The 22,786-nt window shown below is 35.2% G+C and overlaps 1 protein-coding gene across 1 annotated transcript; it reads right to left on the reverse strand.

Annotated features, from left to right (window-relative positions):
• Positions 1 to 3,439: 3,439 nt before the first annotated feature.
• On the reverse strand, positions 3,440 to 4,941 carry LOC111903044 (uncharacterized). Its single transcript, XM_023898840.3, has 5 exons — positions 4,752 to 4,941; positions 4,433 to 4,659; positions 4,255 to 4,335; positions 3,816 to 4,166; positions 3,440 to 3,707 (listed from the first exon to the last, which is right to left on the reverse strand). The coding sequence occupies exons 1-5, from the start codon at positions 4,885 to 4,887 to the stop codon at positions 3,606 to 3,608; spliced, it is 897 nt and encodes a 298-aa protein (XP_023754608.1). The 5' UTR covers positions 4,888 to 4,941; the 3' UTR covers positions 3,440 to 3,605.
• Positions 4,942 to 22,786: the final 17,845 nt, after the last annotated feature.

Consider the following 22,786-nt stretch of genomic DNA (forward strand, 5'->3'; position numbering starts at 1 on the left):
TAACCCTCCTTGAATATCAAATATAACAACTAAAATGAAAGTTGTTGGTTGAATTATGAAGTAGAATTTAAATAGTAACTATAACTTGACATAAACTCACAAGGATGATATGGAATTCAAACTTGATAATCCACACAAAATCACATAATCGAAATTGAGAAGAAAGGCTACCTTACAAACAAGGATATGAACAAATTTGACCAAGGCTTCAATAAATCAACTTAGGATCTTCAAACATCTGGAGATTGAGAGGAAAATATCCCCTGTGGCTCCCATGGCTAAATATTTCATTCAAGATAAAAAGAAGAGAGAGAGAGAGAGAGAGAGAGAGAGAGAGAGAGAGAGAGAGAGAGAGGAAGAGAGAGAGAGGAGAAAAGAGAAAAGGGGTTCAAATATTTCAATCTTTGGTCATTTGGCAACTATTTCCCTTCCACTCAAGTTTCTAGTCAAATGGTCACCCAAACTCACTAAAACCTTCCATAAGCTGTTATTTTAAGTATTAAGACACTACTAACTTATGTTCATCATAGTTAAGTCCCCAAGAATTAAATATGTCGGTTATATGATCTTTTAAACCCCTAACACTGAAAACCTAAGTTTAGAGGTGTCAAATCTTGATGCTTATATGAATTTAATAAACAAAAAAAAAAGCAATAGAAACATATAATCAAAGATATCATGATCAAGCCTTGGATCAATGTTCATATTATTCATGCAGCATATGTTAAACTATAAAAAAGTTGTGTATTTATATGTTTACGTTTTGATATTTTTTAACAGATGAGAATGTGTTTACCTTTTGATGGCCAAAAAGAAACCACAAAGAGGTCCAATGTAGAATTCCTTTATTAGTAATCCAGAAAAGTAAACAAGTATTTATTTGTTTCTCAAAGAACAAGCACGTGTCGAAACCCTAAAGGTTGGTGTGTCTTCAAAGGTCAAGGGGGAGGAAGAGAGATGGTGAATGAAATTCACCCGACTTTCAAGGGATTTGGATGCTTATATACAACTAGATATTTACTTCCTCTCCTAGCTAGGTTTAATTTCGGTAATTATCTAATTAAGATAATCATCTTAATATAACTACCTTCCAAAATTCAAACCTTGACTTGTTACAAAATAAGTCAATCTCTTTTAGCTTCTAATTAAACCATTAACTATTTATGAATAATAAACTAGATTGTGTATTTATTTATTTGAGTAAATTAGAAGACACGTCCCTCGTGTAGGTGCCAAAAGGCGCGTTATGTTCTTATTTTCAAAATTAACTCGGATCATCCTTCATTAGTTTAAAACTTACATGCTTCATCCCTCCGGACAAAAAAGACCCTTTTGCCCTTATTTATTTATTTTTTGATTTGTTTTATATTTATTTGTTATTTATTATTTTTTTTATCAAAAATAATTATTATTGCCTTTAAAAAAATAAATGGGCCCTAAGCACATTGATAACTCATCCCCCACCCCCTACCCTTCTTCTTCTTCTTCGGTACATCTTATATCTACCATCACCAGCGACTCCAACGACATATGTGACCCACTCCGATACTTTGATCACAAGCCAACCCAGCCAAAACCACCACTGACCACCTCCCAGAAAACCCTTTGATCTCTATTCTTTTTGTTCCATAACCCTAGCAATCACTACCCACCGGCGGAGCAGATTTCTTCGGGATTCCAGTTGGGGTGTTACAGAACCAGAAGGCGATGAGGTGTAGTACCTGGGAAAGGGGTTTCTTGAAGCTTGCAGGGGATGACATCGGAGGTCTATTAGGGACATTGACGTTGGTTTGAAGGGGATGACGACCGCTACTCCGCCATCTCCCTCTCTCTCTCTCGTATATGCACACACATATGTATGTGTGTTTTTATGGTATAGTAAAAATCTTGATTAGGTCCCGATTAATCCCTAGGCGCTACCCGACCGACTTGAATGTGTCTAGCGATTAATCTTTGCCTACAAAACGAGCGAAGCAGTAGTAGCGATGAAATTTGAACACTTTGAAAATTTTCTATATCAATAGTAACTATTTAACGAATGACTAATGTTCATTTAATCATATTAACCTATTTTGTTATGATATTAGTGGTATTTACGAACTTTGCTATGATTTTAGTCATATTTAATTTTTTTAAATTCAACGAATTAGCAAATTCTGGTCCCCTTTAATCTCTCGATTAATCCCCGTCTAGTTGATTAATCTTTTAACCCCAGTCCACCGACTAGCTAACATCGAACGATTTTTACAATCTTGGTTTTTTGTGGTTCTTTGTTCTCCTCAATCAGTTGATCCAGAAGGCAAAGGTTTTCAAGCGAACATGCGGTGATGACGACTATAAGGTTTGATGCGAACAATAGAGATGGCGGCGCACAAGGTGTGTGAGTTTACTGTTTCTTTACTTCGGTACCTTCTCCTGCAAGGAGGTAGTCACAACCCACGTGACAGATCCAAAGAAGGTGAGGCTTTTGTGAACAATGAAGCTTTGTATTGTATCAGAGAATTCATGTGGGTTTTTTAGGGTTTTAGACAAAGATGTAAGATGGTGGTAGGTGACGGCGTCTCACTAGAGGAAGTGAATACGGTGGTGGCTCAAAAACCCGGCGGTGGTGGTGAATAATTCTGGTGATGGTATCTAGAGAAAAGAGAGAGATATAGAGAAACGGATACTAGGTTAAGAGTTTAATAAGGTTGGGTGGGTGGGGCTATATATCTTTTTTTTAAAATTAAAAATAATAATAATAACTCTAAATTAATTGGAAAAGAAATACACAAAGAGCATTATGGGCGTCTCAGATCCTGCATGGACTAAATTCGCAACAAAACCGCATATTATAGACAAAGCGTGCAAGTTTTAAACAAACGATTGATAGTCCGAGTTAATTTTTAAAAATAGGGATCGAACGTGCATTTTGACACCTGCACAAGGGACTATTCGTATAATTTACTCTTTTTATTTCATGTTTTTGGATTTAGTCTTATGTGTAAGTGCCTGTGTACTTATTAATAGTGTCATTAACTTGTTGTGTCGACATGCATATCTCTGATAAGGAAATGAACATGTTTTGCAAGGCTCCAAGCAACTACAAGTAGGGGGAAGCTCCCGCGTCCCAACAATGCCATGGACAAGCTTCAAACTCGGATCATTTATTTTATCTCAAACGCCAAACATGTCGCCATAGAACCAACTTAGCTACACCCTTGAGGTAAATGTTTATATTATAAGCTTTTAATTAAATAAAAAACACATTTACCTAATATATAAATTGACTCACCGATAGCTCTCACATATATGAGAGTCGGGACTCTTATTTAGTTATGAACTTATACCATAAGCCTTAACATTTATTCAAAAGTATATGATATGATTTTTGTATTGTAATTTTATGACATCATTATTCTTCATGTCTTGATTTTTATATGTTACATATATGTGAATATGACGTTAGAAGTTGAACTTTTTTATACAGACGGAATTTATTGATCAACAATCAAAGTTTGATACAACGTAAAGGGATTCTTGCAGAAAATTTCTATATATATATATGGAAAATATAACGTATATGTAACCACATTTACACAGTTTATATCTCACTTACAGTGATTTTACAAAGTTGTCCTCAAAAACTGCACGAGGAAGTACAGAAGTGCAAGAAACAATGCCAGTTGGTATGCGTCTCTTTGAAACTCATCTTCACTTTGGAAAAACTACAACACACATGAAGATAGAAAGTCATATTAATTATCCAACGAATAATCAAAATTTTATAAACATCTTTATTTATTCATAACATTATTGAAGAAAAAAAAAAGTACCTTCAATGGATCACCAGAGGGATCTGGATAAATCTCCAAATTTTCTTTCTTTGATGAAAAGCGGCTTGACAAGTTCTTGACAGAATCAGAAAAATCTTTTGTAGATTCAACTACAGAAAATAAACGACGTGAAGCCCAGAAATATGCTTGAACAATTGTTGATGATGAAGATAAATCCCAAATCTCTTCATGTTCAATAACTTGACCACTAATCTGATTCAATGTAAACCGAGAGTTGACTTTTAGAATCACAGGTCCTCCTACACCAGCTACAACATTTTTAGGGTTTCCTTTCAGTGTCCATTTTATGCTCAATACACTTGTAGACAACATCGACATCTCCTGCACACTCTGCAATTCAACAGATTTTGGAAACGATTTCGCATTTGAAATTTTGAACAGAAATGATAAGATAACAATAGTATATGATGATCCTCACCACAGTAGGGTTATCTAGTGCATTGATCGACCATAGTGGTCTCTTGTACTTCTCACGACCAGTAAAACTTCTGACTGGATCCTGTAGTTCATGTAAAAGTGATATTAATTTACAATGAAAAAAAAATTTTGGTTGGAGATTATATGAACAGATGAAAATTTGATGATCAGATTCGGACCTTGTATTTGACTGAAACAGCATACGTTCCTAGAGCACGATTGCCATCCCGGAGCTCTAAGATGTCACGTACGAGTTGTCTAGCGGTGGCTTCAACAGCCGGACTGCTAATGCATTCGAATTCATTACAGAGCTCACCGAAGTCAATTCCGTCCACGATCTTATCAGCTTCTGACTTTCCGATTATAAGATCGGGAGATACCTCGGTTATTTTCGAGTCATTTGCTACTGCAGTAGATAATTTAGGGTTTGATTTCTATTACGATCGGAATGCAGATAGATAAGGACGTAAAATTAGGAAAAGTAATCAAAAATTAAACCTCGTACTGGGTAAAGACGGCGGCGGAGGGTGGAGAGTGAGACATGGTTGGTGCCGGAGCGGAGAGTGGCGGTGGCGGTGGTGATGGAGAGATTAAGGGAAACGGATGGTAGAGCGGAAGCAGTCGCAGTTGTCATCTCTGTAACTTCGCATTCTGCTTGTCATTTGGATTTTGATTTTTCTTTTTTCTTTTGCTGTGGATAATGTGTATTTTGTATGCTGGGATATGGAAATGCCACGTCATCAGGCCTAACTAACTTTTTGCCACTTGGAGTGGCTACGGGTTCATGTTATGGATCGCCTATTCGGGTTTAAATTTCAGGTCCAATTAAGGGGTCACCATTATTCATTTCCTACCAAATTATCTTGATATGGATTTTGTTTTTGAGTTTCGGTTATTTTGATTATCGTATTACTATAATATTTATTTGACACTTAGCTATCGATTTGAGTTATTCATCAATTATATATAGCATAAATATAAATAAAGATAAATTAAATCAGTCCGTTAACTACTCACGGGGCATCATGCCCATTTCACAACCCATATAACCATTTCTCAGCCCATTATCTGAAAAAAAGTAAAAGTGTTCGCCTAAATACTTCAGTCGTCTACTCATCCATTAAAAATCTTCATTTTTTACTTCATATGTTTGGTAAAATATTTCTCAATTTAACATTTCATTTTAGTAATATAAAGTTTAAGTTTATTAAAAAAAATGGTCTTTGAAGATTTTTAATATAAAGAGAACCACAATTTTCATATATAATCAGTAATTTCACATGTCACACCACAAACATCTAAGTTGTTGGGTTGTACTATAAATATCCTCTTAGTCAGTTTTACCCTCTTAATATCAATCTAATCAACATTTTTACTTTTGATTTGACATTATTCTTTATCTTTTTCCTTTTTTTTTTCATTTTTATCTTTTTCTTTTTTTGTTGTTTTTTCTGTTAATTTATATTATTATTATTATTACTATTATTATTATAAATTTCGATAACCATATAAATTCGGACAACATTTTAAAATTCCGACAACATTATAAATTCGGACGACATTATAAAATTCAAACGACTATATAAAATGGAACAAAAGTAAAGTTTGCTTTCAATCCGCTTAATGCATCACGCAAATGTAATATTGAACCCATTAATATATCTGTAATAAATAAAGACAAACTTTATTTTAGTTCCGTTTTATATAGTCGTTTGAATTTTATTATGTCGTCCAAATTTATAATGTCGTCCAAATTCTAAAATATCATCTGAATTTTAAAACGTTGTTCGAATTTTATATGGTTATCGAAAATTATAATAATAATAATAATAATAATAATAATAATAATAATAATAATAAGATTAAAATAAAAAAATTAAAAACAAATTAAAAACTAAAAAAATATGGATAAAACAAAAAAAACCACAAAAGACAAAAAAGTCACATCAATAGGGGTGGGATAGGAAAATGATGGGTGGTACTTATAGAAAAACCCTTTGTGGAATTAAATGGTTCTATGATAATTTATTGGTATAAAAATAAATATTTTATTTTATTAATAAATTAAAACAAAAGTTTTGAATTAAATTCCGGATTGAAAATTCATATCATGTAGGTGATGATTTTAAGTTTGTATTTTTTTATTGTTTTAATATTTTCTCAGAAACATTTTTTAGTGTTGGAAATCGTCATTTTCCATATCTAGAAAATAACGTTATTTTGCGATGACCATTTCTCAGTAAGCAAATGGATCTATTTTTCGTAGTGGTCATCTTTTGGTGTGGAAACTGACCACTTTAAAGTACCCTTTTGCGAAATAGTTATTTTTCACATTTGACTATTTCGTGTAGTGGGTTCATTTTCTTTTACTTGATCAGTATTTTATGTATGACAAATTTTAGACGTTTGAGTTGTTAGTAATTAAGAAAAAATCTCACTTATAGAAGTTTCGTCGTGTGTCAGGTGTTTGAGTGGAGATGTATGTATTGAAAATTTGTGGTAGTTTCGAATGTGGAAAGTTCAAATGCACATAAAGCAAACAAACATGAGCAATTCAATTCATTAATGTCCCTACTAGAATTTCCAAAATATGTTTGGAATAACCCTGAAAACAAACTCATATGGCATTGATTATTGACGGTTTTGTTGTTGTGCAATATATAGAATTAGAAAGATTAAGAATATATGTAATTTATAAACTCAAATATTGTTAGTGTAAAATAGTTTTTAGAAAGAAAAAAAAAGGAATAAGTGTTGGAATTAGATGATTAATTATAATCAACTACATATATTTAATATTGATGTGTAACACCTCCAATTTCAAAACCAAATTTTCATTTTTAAATTACCCAAAATATTGTTCATAAACCAAATCATTGGAAAATCACAAGTATCAAATACGAATCATCGTCACAAATATCAAAGTGCTACAAAATGCCCAGTAACAAAATCTCCCAGCGAGTGTGTACAATCATACATTCGCTATCCCGCGATCCTCAAAAGTACATGAAAAACATATAATCAACACATGTAAGCACAAAGCTTAGTAAGTTTCCCAATATATCTCATACGGCAGAACACATAAACAGTTACAGGTTATCACCAACCCTAAAGACTACACGAAGTCTCAGTGGGCAAACAACACACCCTCTGAGTTATCAGCAACCTTGGAAACTACCTGAAGTCTCAATCACACATAAACAACATAACACAATAATAATAGTTAGATCCTTATGAGGACAAGTTAGGGCCAAAAACCCTTTTCATGAGGGATCCAAACCGAAAACAAAACCAAAACAAAGTACCTAGGACTGAAAACTACCCTAGTGAATCAATGTTTGGCCGTAAACACTTTTAATGGGGAATGGTTTGGCGGTAAACACCCCTAGTGGAGCATAGTTGGCCGTGAACCCCATCCTAGAGCCATTAGGACCGAAATCCCCCAAGGGATGGGGTGATTTCGGTCACACTAAGGTGTTCCCAAGGAGATTACGGTCACAGGAAGGAAAAAGACAAGAGTAGTTGACCTTAAGATATGAAGTTTCATCCTTTTCCCATGCACATGTACTATTAACCAACATATTTCTAAGTAATTATCCACAAAATATCTAAGTATTACCCACCATGTATTAATGAGTTATTACTTCTTTCTTCCCTCTTTATCTGCGGCCAAACACACACACACACCTCACAATTTCATTTTCCCCCACTTTGCTCTCAAGGACTTCCTCCCATCCTTTCTTTCAAAAACTCGAGCTTCATCACCACCAAAATCGGTCCTAGGCATCTTGGTAAGTTCCTTGTGAAACTCAAAGTGTTTTATTTCATGTTTGTGTTAAGTGATGGGTTTTGGCCATATGAACATTCCTATGTGCACATACAAACCCTAATGCTTGGATCTAGGTTTCTCTAATTAAACATGCATTGGATCCAAGACTTCTAATAGCTAATAGAGCATAGGAACAATACAAAATCAGAGTTAGAAGCTTACCTTGTAGCACTTGTTTGATCTACTTGTTCTTGGAGCTTTAGAGTCACAAATGTCACTCCTTTAATGGCTTACAAACACCAAATAGCAAGAGGATGATTTGAGAGAGAGGAGAGGGAAGAAATCGGCCAGGGTTTCTTTTCTTTAGCAGAGGTGCCGATTTCCCTTGCCCTAAGGGTCTATTTATACTTGTAAGGCTACTAGGGTTTCACCCTTAAACCCTAGTTGGATAATCTTTACTCAAAGCAATCCAAATCCTTCCCATGATAAGCCCTTGGACGATTTATGGCTTATCCCAAGCCCTAGAAATCATCTAACCTTATCCAAGAAGGATTTACAGCCCAAAGTGTAACTATCAAACAATTGACAGTTTATACCCTCTTATTTAATTAATCTCTTTAAGTCACCAAATTAATTCTAATTAATTTATGACTTATATATTAATCAAATAACAATATTATTATTCCTTATATTATTCTCATAATATATTAATAATAATTATTCTCTCATAATAAATCATCATGTCAAGTTGCTATGGTGAAGGCAACCCAAAAGGACCATGCACAATCGGGTCAAATACTTGCCTAATATAGTTGTAGCCTTAGACCCTATTCCAACAGTCTCCCACTTGGATAAGTCTAGTAACTATATGCACAAGTACAATTCGATTTGCAATCGTAGCTCTCAAAGACGTTGTCTAGCATTTGGTTTCTCGATCTCCGATTCATTTGACATAGAACTTAATCGAACACATCAATTCAGTTCTGACCGGGCCCGGCACATAAGTCAAATCAAAGCATCGAGCGGCCGAGATATCGCTTTTACCATCTTGGGATAAAAGTAACAGATAAACTTCAACTTATATGCATTTACTTGTTCATCAATCAATTATACACAACAATGTGTTTTATAACACCGAGTTACTGATGCGTTTTCGCATTATCAATGTACAACCAATTAACAAATAACAAACCATATATATAGGTTTTAAGACTATATGATATTATCGTCTTGCGATCACCCTTTTATATCATATTCCATAAGGTGATTCCAGCAAGCGCGGGTTTGTTCCAATGCTCACAACCAGTTCATAAGCACTCATGAACGTTGTAGCAACCCTTTGCTATGTCTAATACCATTTAGACAATCTACACACCAATTCATGACAATCTTCATTCATATCTACTTCCAACATATGAACGATTGTGGACAATTTGAATAATTCGATTATTCTTAATAAATTCAATTATTCTGGAAGTCAAAACATGCAAAATGAAACAATAGTTAAATAATTAACATAAGACAGTAACATTACTTATAAATAATACTCTTTTATTTAATCATCAAATGTCAATTACATTTATCTATTACACGTTTCTACTACTATCTAATCTATGCTAATATCATCCTTCAGCCCAATACTCCTAGCATGCTGCAAGTGCTTAACCCTACTCAGTCCCTTCGTAAGCGGATCTGCTAGGTTATCTTCTGATGATATCCTCTTCACTACGAGTTGTCCTTCTTCTACACGATGTCAAATAAAGTGATATTTTTTGTCGATATATCGAGATCTACCATGATCTCTCGGTTCCTTGGTCAAGGCAACCGCTCCTTCATTATCACAGAAAATCTCCATGGGCTCCTTTATGGCAGTTACAACTCCAAGATCACCGATGAAGTTCTTCAACCATATTGCCTCCTTCGACGCTTCGCTCGCTGCAATGTACTCTGATTCGCACGTTGAATCAGCTACTGTTTCCTGCTTGGAACTTTTCCAAGTTACTGCTCCTCCATTTAGGGTAAAGACCCAGCCCGACTGCGAATGGTAGTTGTCCCTGTCGGTTTGAAAGTTGGCGTCACTATACCCTCGCACCTTCAAGTCATCACTGTAACGCCTGCAAATCCGGGCTAGTCAAATTAGAGGCAATAGGGGTCGAAAACGACTTTTCGAGAAAAGATTATTTAGAATAAATAATCTTAACCAAGTTGTAGATTATGTCACAAGGTTTCCGTACATATAAGGAACGCCGAAATCCGAGTTATAACGAAGAAGTTATGACCCGTCGAAGTTTCGCGACAGAACCGACACGATACCGGGAAGCGTAAATAGTGAATTTACGATAGAGCGAGATTTAGCCTTAGCGATCTAAACGAAATTCATAGAATATGTTAAACTAAGAACATCGATAAAAAGAACGCCCAAATCTGACTTCGTATGAAGAAGTTATGATTTTTCGAAGTTTCGGAATAGCAGTGTACATCCCGAAATTCGAATATTAGATTGAGTGATTTTTAGCCGACACGACCTAAACGAGAATCGAAGATCTCATTAATATTAGCGTAACGAGAAAAAGATGAGCGAAAACGGACGTTGGATGAAGAAGTTATGAGGATTTAATGGACCAATCCTGTCCCGGCCCGTTAATAATATAAAATTTAAAATCGAGCCAAAATTAGCCGACGGAGCCTAAATGAAAGTTGTAGAGTACGTTCCCACCTTCCCGTGGATATAAAGAACGTCGAAAACAGAGGTCGTACGCGGAAGTTACGAGTTTTTAAAGTTGAAGTATGAAAATGCGAAACCTGGTGCGAGACTGATGACGTGGCGTGTTGTGGGCCGTCCGATGATGGTCTCAGATCTCGCTTCAGATCATGCCACGAAGCCTGGCCCTACACCCCACGTACGAGATCTGGAACACCCTGCGTAACCTCGGTCTTATCCCTTCCGAATGCGAGACAGCTGGAGTCGATCTGGCAGCCTTATCCGAGCCCTTACGCCCCGCGTAGGTCCGAGGTATGCCCAACGTACCGAGGCCTCGCAGGCTATAAAAGGCAGCGAAGGCAGCCCTCATTTTCACACCTTTTTCACTTCTCTCTCTAACTTCTTTCTCTCTCTACAACCCCAAACCACCCCTAAGCCCTAGATAAAACCCCTAGCACCCTAGGGAAGCCCCGAGGCTCCCGGAGTCCCGAGAAAAAGGAGTTTTTCGGTTTCGAAACGCTGCTCCAATTAAGTTCCGGTTTTCGATAAAATTCGTTGTAAGTGTGCTACGCTTACGCAATTTTTTATATAGCTTTCAAATAATTATAGGAATGTTATTAGGTCCTTAAAATAATTATTTGGGCTATTATTGAGTGTTATTAACGCTTAATAATAGTCAGACTAATTAATTTGTCGCGGTTATCGTTAGACTAAACCTTAATGGTATTGGTACTAGGTTTTATCGAAGGAAAATCGTTTTGAGAGTATCGAAGCGCTGTCCGAGTGCTGAGTCACCACCTTTCAGGTGAGTGCATAGTTACTTTCAGCTTACACATAGATATGAAGTATTTTATATAAATTACGTGCTATGTGTGCATATTATCTAAATACTTGCTATTTATGCTCGATGAACGTTTTATACATGTTTTCAATGATTTAAACTGTATATGTATTTTATATCTACAAAATGTGTTGGGTAAAACATAGGTAGATGTAATAGTTGTTGTGTGACAAAATAAAATAATGAAAGGGCTCGTTATAGCTGTTCTTGACGATCTAGTCATCTAGCAGAGTATAGATGACGACCACGGACTATTCTAGACAGTCCCGTGGAACACTAGCAGGCTCGCAACCTGTAGGTGTTTATTTGAACTGTGTGTTTATTTGAACTGTGTGTTTATTCGAACTGTGTGTTCATTCGAACTGTGTGAACTGTGTGCTCACCAGGTACACTCCATCCCAATGATAGTCCTTTGACTAAGTCCTTTGTGTTAGAATTTATGTTCACCAGGTACACTCCACAAGGATGCTTTATCCATACTATTGGAAGAATTTATGTTCAAAACATCATTTCCTAAGTTATCAACAATCATAACAGTTTCATAAATTCCATTACATGGTATAGCTTCAAAATAAAAGACACCATTTAGATAAGCCAAAATAGAACCATTCTCATTATTAAAAGAAAATCTAAAACCTTGTCTAAACAAACCATGAAATGAAATGATGTTTTTAGCCATTTCTGGCGAATAGCAACAATTGTTCAAATCTAAAGATAAACCATTCCTAAGCACTAAAGAATACACTCCAATCTTGGTCACAGGCGACGATCTTCTGTTCCCCATGATTAGATTTATTCTTCCATGCTCCACATCCCTATTTCTTCTTAGTCCCTGCACATTAGAACAAATGTGGTAACCACAACCGGTATCAAGAACCCAAGAAATAGCATGAGGTGAATTGTTAGATTTAATTGTGTATATACCTACGAAAGACGGCTTGATCTTTCCTTCCTTGATGGCTTGCAGGTACTCTGGGCAGCTTCTCTTCCAATGTCCTATCTTGTGGCAGTGGTGGCACTCTGCCTCCTTTGGGTTAGGGCAGGGTTTAGCAAGATCAACTTTGGTCCCAATAGAAGAGGCACCATCTTGGGGATTAACCTTGCGATAGTTCTTAGACGAAGTCTTCCTCTTCTTTCCCCTTCCTTGTCCAATAGCCAAAACAGGAGCAGCAGGTGGATTGGGAGTTGGTGCAACAGACTTGTCCTTGAAGTTGCTTTTAGCGACCCTCAAGAGACCTTGGAGCTTGCTTAGGGTGACCTCTTCTTTTTTCATGTGGTAGGTCATACTAAATTGATTGTAACTTGGAGGCAAAGAGTGAAGCACCATGTCGATCGCCAGGTCTTCCCCAAAGTCAACATTCAACTTACGAAGACGGTCGACATACCTTTGCATCTTTTGCAGGTGCACGGTAAGAGACTCTCCATGACCCATTTTAGCGGAAATCATGTTAGTGAAAATCTCATAATGCTCTTGTCTCGCATTTTGGTGGTATCTCTCCAACAAGTCTTGGTGCATCTCATACGGGTACATGTCCTCGTAGGACTTTTGGAATTCGGAGTTCATAGTGGCTATCATGATGCAATGTACCTTCGTTGCATCACGCTCGTGAGTTTCAAAAGCGGTCATTTCAGCCGGAGTAGCGATTTCAGGGTTGATTTTCTCGAGCTTCTCATCGAGGACATACTCCTTGTCCTCATAGCGAGCAATAGTGTGAATGTATCTTATCCATTCGCTGAAGTTCGTCCCATCGAAAGTGACCTTTTGACAAAGGCTCATCAATGTGAATGAACTAGCAGCAGCGTTGTTTGCGTTCGACATCTACAAATAGAAAGGACAAATATAGATTAGAATATTAATCCCTAATTATCACCCAATAAGAAAATTAGGGCTAGGATTCAACAACAATATTTACATATTAGAAAAGGGATGTCGTAATCTAACATGCAAACAATTTGAAGGTAAGTGAATGACGATTCACTAATTCTCCGCCATGAAAACCTAACTTTAAGTTCTAAATGAATTTGAGAATTCCTAGGTTTAGATGAGATTCATTGAAACTTTTCAATGGCATGTTTAAATCTCAATATTCCCGTCTTGTTTGTGACTGGGATACCGAGGATCACAAAGCGGGTGTGAATTACCATGCAAATTCACATGGTGCCTTCATTGTAACGATCACCTATTCGATGTGCCGGTAAACCACACACGCTCCATCGAACTCTGATTAACAATGAATCACCCTTTTCCACCTTTGCTTAGAACCAATTAGTGTGCCGGTAAACCACACACGCTCCACTAACTTCTTAGCAAGGGTGCAAAGTGTAATTTCTTGGGATTGCATCAATTCACTTTTCCTAAAGTAACTAAGATTGGAAAATTTTTTGAAAAACATGTATTTACTTTGTATTTCATATTATACTTTTAATGAGAGGATGAGGTTGCTCTATCCTACCTGTTCGACTAACGACCTTCCACCGATCAAGCAAGCGGTGGGTGTGAGTGTACACCCATTAAGCGCCATTTTATAGGCCGCAACCTTATACCCACCTTATAGATCGGCTTCGTGAATGAGGCCTACTAACGGTAAGACTAGCATTTTAGTTATACATATATATACATATTAATCTTGTAATGTTATATTAGTATAGGGTTGAATTTTTAAACTTGTAAAATTCTAGAGTTCGAAATTTAAATTGTCTAAATTAAACTTTTAATCACAAAACATAAATTTCAAAACTTGAGGGCAAGTTTTAAACATTTAAAGCAAGGAGGATCAAATAACAAATAATCTTAATTAACAATTAATTCCATAATTATCCATATTTGATTTATTTAATGATTTCTTGCAAAATAATTTACCAATTTAATTAAATAATTAATTAATTATCACATAAGGAAATTAAATATTTTATTAATTGATAAATATCTTTAATTAGATCAAGATCATATTCATATATATCAAAAAATCGGATTAGGGTTGATCTAATATGATAAAGGCAAGTTTCCATAAGATAAATATCAAGAAATCCCGATATTGGCCCTTCCTAACGCTTGGACTCGCCGAGTTCCCAACTGGACTCGCCGAGTCCACCATGGGACTCGTCGAGTTCATGACACAGAACCACAAAATTCGAATTTTGCAAACAAGAAACAAATAATCAAGCATCAATTTAATAGAAACCAATCTAGGCTCTGATACCACTGATGGGTTTTGGCCATATGAACATTCCTATGTGCATATAGAAACCCTAATGCTTGGATCTAGGTTTCTCTAATTAAACATGCATTGGATCCAAGACTTCTAATAGCTAATAGAGCATAGGAACAATACAAAATCAGAGTTAGAAGCTTACCTTGAAACACTTGTTTGATCTTCTTGTTCTTGGAGCTTTAGAGTCACAAATGTCACTCCTCTAATGGCTTACAAACACCAAATAGCAAGAGGATGATTTGAGAGAGAGGAGAGGGAAGAAATCGGCCAGGGTTTCTTTTCTTTAGCAGAGGTGCCGATTTCCCTTGCCCTAAGGGTCTATTTATACTTGTAAGGCTCCTAGGGTTTCACCCTTAAACCCTAGTTAGATAATCTTTACTCAAAGCAATCCAAATCCTTCCCATGATAAGCCCTTGGACGATTTATGGCTTATCCCAAGCCCTAGAAATCGTCCAACCCTATCCAAGAAGGATTTACAGCCCAAAGTGTAACTATCAAACAATTGACAGTTTATACCATCTTATTTAATTAATCTCTTTAAGTCACCAAATTAATTCTAATTAATTTATGACTTATATATTAATCAAATAACAATATTATTATTCCTTATATTATTCTCATAATATATTAACAATAATTATTCTCTCATAATAAATCATCCTGTCAAGTTGCTATGGTGAAGGCAACCCAAAAGGACCATGCACAATCGGGTCAAATACTTGCCTAATATAGTTGTAGCCTTAGACACTATTCCAACATTAAGATCATTCCATTTACACACTCATTTTTCGTGTGTATGACCCTTAGAACATTAACTTTTCGAGAATCTCTCCAAGACCAAGCGAGGCTCGAAAACTTCCTTCTTCTTCTTCCTACCACACGAAATCAATGTGAGATTCATACCCCATGCTTTCGTATTTTCATGTTTTCGAGGGGAGAATACAAATCAAGTTTCGTTTAACCATTGGATAATTACATGTACCTTTGTGTTTATGTATTTAACCATTGTATAATTCCATGTACCTTTGTGTTATGTGTTTAGCCTTTGGGTAATTGCTTACATCTTAGTTATGGGATGAAAATCGAACAAGATCTTGTAAAAAGGACCTTAACATATGCTAAAAATATTAAACTAAAGGTTGATAATATCCTTGTGTTATAAAAGTTTTTGTGGTCATGTTGTACCCTCAAAAATGGCGAAAATATGAGTGATATGCTCAATCAGGTTTAACCCTTGGACGCATGTATTTTTAACTATTATACTTATACAAATTTTTTAATATAATAAATTTCAAGGCTATTATATGTATTCTTGTAATAATTGTGACTTATTTGAGTCACAAAAAAATAAAATGTTTTGAGTTACAAAAATTTCAAACTGGATGTGGTGTGTAACGCCCGCTGATCCGGGCTAGTCAATTTAGAGACAATGAGCGTCAAAAATGAGTTTTTAATGAAAGATTATTTAGAAGGATTAATATTAACCAAGTTGTAGTATATGTTACAAGGGTTCCGTACATATAAAGAACACTGAAATCCGAGTTATAACGAAGAAGTTATGGCTCGTCGGAGTTTTATGGCAAAACCGGCACGGCACCGGGAGACGTAAATAGTGAAATTACGATAGATGACTTTTTAGCCTTAGTGATCTAAAAAATGTTTTAGTGTACGTTAAGCCGAGAACATACAAAAAAATAACGCCCAAATCTAACTTCGTATGAGGAAGTTATGAATTTTCTAAGATTTGGCGTAGCAGGGCACGACCCGAAACTCGAATTTTAGTCCGATAGGTTTTTGGACTACATGACCTAAATGAGAGTTGAAGATCTCATTAATAAGAATTCAAAGATAAAAAGACAGACGAAAACGGAGTTCGTATGTAGAAGTTATGAATTTTACGCGGACATTTAACAATATAATCTCCTCATACTGTTAAATTTAAGATCGGTCGAGAATTAGCCGACGGAGTCAAAATGAAAGTTTTAGATCTTATTTTTACCTACTCTTGGATATAAAGAACGTTAAAAACGGAGCTCGTATGCGAAAGTTACGAATTTTAGAAGTCGGAAGTGTGTTGTGCGAAAATGGGTGGCGTGGCACAATCTTGGCCATTGCTTTCTCCCCAAATCTTGCCACCAGACGGTGACATGTGGCACCAAGTTCAGCCATATTTCACCCTATAAATAGAACATCTCACACCCTCATTTTCTTCACACATTTCTCATTCTTTATTCTCTCTAAACCTCCCAAAACTCCCCTAGCGCTAGAAGAAAGCCCCGGAGCGCTCGACGGCTCCGAGAAGAAGAGCTTCCGGCTCGGAAGTTCTACCCCTGCAGAGCACGGCTTCTATCCAAACCCCCTCATAGGTAAGATACGCCTACGTTATTTTAAATATAGTTTTTATTTAAATATAGTAATGTTATTAGGACCTTATAATAAATATTTGGGCTATTATTATGAGTTATATAAGTGTCGTTATAATATATTTTAACCACTCACGGTACGGGGAATCTGGTTTGTAGGGCCGCTTGGTTTGCTGGATTTCAGAAGTGATATATGCCAAAATGATCATGCTCTCCGGTGTTCCAAGTCTGGCCCCTGTCTGTACATAGTGGGTAAAAAGTATTGTGTTAACACTTATATAATAGTAATAATAGTTAGACTGTTAATTAGTCTCGTCGAGCATTAGATTAAACTCTTGTGGTAATGATACTAGGTTATGTCAAAGGAGTTGTTTAAAGTAAACAAAGTGTCGTCCGAGTACCGAGTCGCCACCTTTTCAAGTGAGTTCATAGTCTCTTTCATCTTGTCTGAATACTTGCTGTCTATGCTGGGTGAAAGATTTTTATACATGTTTTAAATGATTTAAACTGTATATATGTTTTATATCTACAAAATGTGTTGGGTAAAACATTGGTAAATGAAATAGTTGTTGTGTGATAACACGATGAAAAAAACATCAATGTTGGCAGTGATCCAGTCGTCTAGTGGAGTATAAATGACAACCACAGACTATACTAGATAGTCCAGTGGAACGCTAGCAGGCTCGTAACTTGTAGGTGTTTTTGAACTAGGTGCTCATTAGGTATTTTGAACTGAGTGTGTTCACTAGGTATTTTTGAACTAAGTGTGTTCACTAGTTATTTTTGAACTAAGTGTTCACCATATGTTTTGGACTACGTGTTCACCAGTTGTAATCTATAAATATTGGTAACGATGGACTTCGTGTCAATTCCTTAGGAATAAATGAACGAAAAATAGTTGATTCTTAGGAGTAAATAAGATAATGGGGATGGGTAATTGGGTTGATTAATTGTTTGAAGATTAAACATAATAATTATATTATTGTGGGTTGAAAACCCTATGTACTCACAAGTTTCCCAACCTAACCCACTCAGTTTATTTATATCACAGGTGTTGATATGGAGTCGCATTACACTGAGAGATTAAGGAGATATAAATCACTAGTGATAATGAATGTAAGTTTTGTTTATGCTAATGTTTCTGTATTGACGATGACATCCCAAATGTTTTAAAATGAATAAAAATATTTTTCTACGGAAATGCTTTGATAACGTATTTATCATGTTTTATTGGGAATAAATTTCACAACATTTTTATTAAGAGGTACTCTGATTTTTATAAAGCATAAATAAAATTGGTATTTTCTGATTGTGAAATAGGGATGTCACATGGTGTGTTAAACAAATTTCATAACTTGATTAATTTACTAAAAATAAATTTTACTAGTAAAATAGTCGTAACTACCTTGTCACTATTTTGACGACTTAAAACCCAAGATATTGTGCTATTTTCACAACATATATTACAATTAGACATGATCATTAATGATTATTTATAGAAAAATATTATAAATAATTTAACCAAAATGGTATACAAAACAGAATTTCTGACAGAAAATTTTGCGAGTCATAACCTGCCTATCATAGGACTTTTAAAGCATGAGTAATAAACTGTAAGTCATAAAGCTGTAAAATGTGTGTCATAAAGCTTCAGTCATAAATTTACACTAGTAGTGTCGTTTTCATTATTCAATAAGTGGAGTCAAAGTTCGTGTAAATTAGTTAATGCTCTTGTGAGACGTTTTCTTCACCGTACCTACCTAGTGTACATTGTAAGTCTTGCATTATAACCAGAGTCTTCTGGAAGGAGAGCGAGACCATTGTGTATAAATCTATATGGAATTGACAACCCCACACCTCAGTTGTTCGTTACAGTTAGACCAGCAAGTCTAGGGTGACAAGGGTCCCCCCAGCTCCGACACCTGAAGAACGTCGTGTTTAGGCATATCGGTCATATTAACATGGTTATAAGAACTCACATAGGGATTAACATACTATTTCGGTTTACGGGAAGCTTACACTCCATTAGTTTTTCTAAAAGATATAACTACATACTATTGTTCAGTACAACAACTCTCATACATTTTTGGTCTTAGGGTTTAAAACTATAGTTTTTCATACATCAGAAAATATTGGATTTTCTGGGAACACACTCTTTACACTTACAAACAAAAGAAAACAAAGGACATGCATGCATATATTCACGGTTTTGGAACGAGACTTACAAACCATTTTCATAGAAAATATCGGATTTTCTGAAAGGACTACGAGAACTAATCTAAACAAGTATAAAACCATTTTATACAAAAACACTAATGAACTCACCAACTTTTTAGTTGACGCTTTTCAAAATGACTTGTATTCTCAGGGAACCAGTAACAGGTAATCAGCTCTGCTATAAGATCAAGTGGTGCAACCTGATGAATTTTTTTTTGTCACTTTTGTGTAACCGATGAACAAGTGCAATATGTAAACTATGTAAGTGTGTATTTTCAATGTATGTCGCTTGAAATGCTATGTTTCATTGATATTCACTTGTGATGATACTATACAATGACGTCATCCGCCCCCGGACGTTTCCGTCGTCCCGGTTCGGGGGTATGACAACATTGCAGCAAGCGAGGAAATGAAGGAATCAGAATGGTTGACAAACTTTATTGGAGATCTTGGAGTTATTCCTCCAATCCAAGAATCAATAGACATTTTCTGCAACAACGAAGGTGTAGTTGCTTTGACCAAAGAACCAAAAGATCATGGTAGATCAAGGCACATCGACGAAAATATCATTACATTCGACATCCAGTAAAATAAGGAAAAATTATGATGAATCGAGTATCATCAAATGATAATCTTGATGATCCTCTCATAAAGGGGTTGAGCAAGATTAAGTACTTCGAGCATGCTAAGAGAATTGGGCTAAGATATGATGTTAGTTCTAGATTTTGGTAGTTAGTTGATATTTTTTTAAACAATGTAACAATAATAAATTGTAATTGAATGGTGATTAATTAATGGGGATTTATTTGTATTCAAAGTGTGTGATACCATTTGTCAATTAATTTATTATTTGTTTCACTTTGCATGTTTTACTTCCTGAATATTAATTTATTCGAAATATCACAGTCAGTAATACACTTCTGGGGAGTTGGTATTGATTTAAGGTTGTCATGAATCATTTGTAGATTGTTCATATGGATTAGAAATTGCATGGGGATTACTGCAATATTCATGAGTACTTAGAAAATAGAGATTTTGAGTATTGGTTAAACTCACGCTTAGAGATTACTTCATGGATTTTAATCACGATTAATTCTAAGACGATAATATATTTTATTCTTAAAACATAGATATATAAGTCATAATTTATGAATCTATTGTACATTGGTTTGCATCAACGCATCAGTAACTGGATGTCATGAATGTATTTCCATGTATGACATGACAAGTAAAATGTAGAATTATATATATAGTCGAAGTTTATTCGTTCCTTTTTCTTATTTAAGGAAAGTGATATCTTTGGGCCCCTCGGTGATTTGATGTTAACAATATAGTGTTGGGCACAGCTGGGACTAAATTGATGTGTTCAATTAGTAGTCTAATGACGTCATCACAAATCGGGAAATCGAGAAACAGACCATGAGATTGATTCTATTCCATGTCTCATGTTTATACGATATCAGGAAGAATGGAGGAATATATGATTAGTTATCTTAGGGCTAACGTCTGATTTAATTAGAGTTTGGCAGTGGCTTGGAATGCACTCTTTACTAGTTATTCATAGAGTTATACTTGCAATTATATTTGATAACTTATCCAAGTGGGGGACTGTTGGATTAAGGTGCCTAAGGTCTTAACAAATTGGTATATTGAGTGAATAATAGTAAAGTTCTTTTTGGGTTGTCTTCATAACCAGGAAATGATATGATTGATTCTGATATATATATATATATATATATATATATATATATATATATATATATATAATTTATTAATATATTATATGATTAATATATTGATTAGAAACGAAAATAAATAATTAAGAATTTAATTTAGTTAATTGTTCTTGATTAATTAGAATTAATTAATAGGTTTAAGGGTTAGAATTCAATTTTTCAAAAGTTGAACACGGAAGCATTCTAGAACCTTCCTTGTAGGGGACAATTTTGGAGGCCCTCTCTAGGGTTTTTAGAAGCCTACTTGATTGATAAGGAAAGTGAATTAAATTACAAAATAATATTATTATTTTGAATTCAAATTAGGTTTCCTACAACAATAAATAGGGACCTTCATAAGACCTAAGAACCCTGCACAATCATAAGGAATTTCGAAATTCTACTATCCATCTCTCTATTTAGATCCTAGGGTATGGGTGTGATTCATTAGAGGCTTCCACACTATTGGGGCTAGCATTCCAAAAGGGTTCTTGAAAGTACATTGTTATCTATGATAATAGCAGTAAGGTATGTGGTTTAAACCTTTGTGATTTTAGATTTTAGCTAGGTTATTTAGAAGTTTCAAAGTATGTTGCTATTATGAGAAAAGCCATAGAATTTTATAGGTTGCATGTGCCCATAAATTAGTTATGGGAAATTTCCAAAGTACATAGAAGTAATCGAAAAAAACCCATCAATGACGTCACTGACATAATTACACCTATGATTGCAAACTTAGTCCCTAGGTTACTAGACCAAATTAACACGAGCACTGACAAACATCGATATTGAGCATCAATGCGTACCGTTGCTTCTACGAGACTTTCTTTTTTGCTACAATCTGAATCAACTAACTGAGACTATGCTCCGGATCTATTGACCGAGACTATGCTCCAGATGTATTGATTGAAGTCACACTTTAAACCTTATCTACCACTTCGTTTTCGAAACCTCACTCTTGAGGCTTCACCTACCTCTCTCTTTATAACTTTGCTCTCGATCGAATATTGCAATAGAAACTTAACCCTTAGACTAGTATCCATTCTCATCAATCTACCACTCGAAGGTTGATCAATTAGTATGTCGTCATCATACCATTTTCTAACTTTAAAGCACTAAAAAATAATTAAGACTTAAGAAAAGCATGAAAGTTTCTTTAATGGAAGTGGAGAATAAAAGAAAGATTAATTGGGTTGCTTGGAATATTTATATACATAGTTAAAAAGGGTTTGATAATAGGAAAATGGCGAAGAAGTCAATTTGGTTTAACATTACAAAGATTGAGTATGATTTGATGGAACTGGGAACAGATTTAAAAGAAAAAAAAAAGTTAGGAGTGGGAATGAGAATGGGAATGGGAATGGTACTCGGTTTTGGAAGAACCGCCTTATCTAAGTTCACAAAGGATTTATGACATTAGTATCACAAGTCTATCGTCAAAGCAGACTTTGAAGCAAGGTCTAAGGAGAAGGACCAAACAAAGACAATGGGTTGAGTTGAAAAATCTATTGGAGAGACAAAGGGGCTTCACAAACTAAGATGATACCTAGGATTGGATGGGTGATCCCACAAACAAATATTAAATCAAATCCTTAAGGACAATAATCGATGATGCTAAAGTGGGTTCAAGTCATCTGCTAATAGAATGGGTTAGGTGAGCTCTGATTAAAGTGAACAGTTTTGCTTGGAGATTATTGCATACAGAAATTCCTTTT

Source organism: Lactuca sativa, chromosome 9 (genome assembly GCF_002870075.4).
Source record: "Lactuca sativa cultivar Salinas chromosome 9, Lsat_Salinas_v11, whole genome shotgun sequence".
In the NCBI taxonomy this organism is placed as follows: Eukaryota; Viridiplantae; Streptophyta; class Magnoliopsida; order Asterales; family Asteraceae; genus Lactuca; species Lactuca sativa.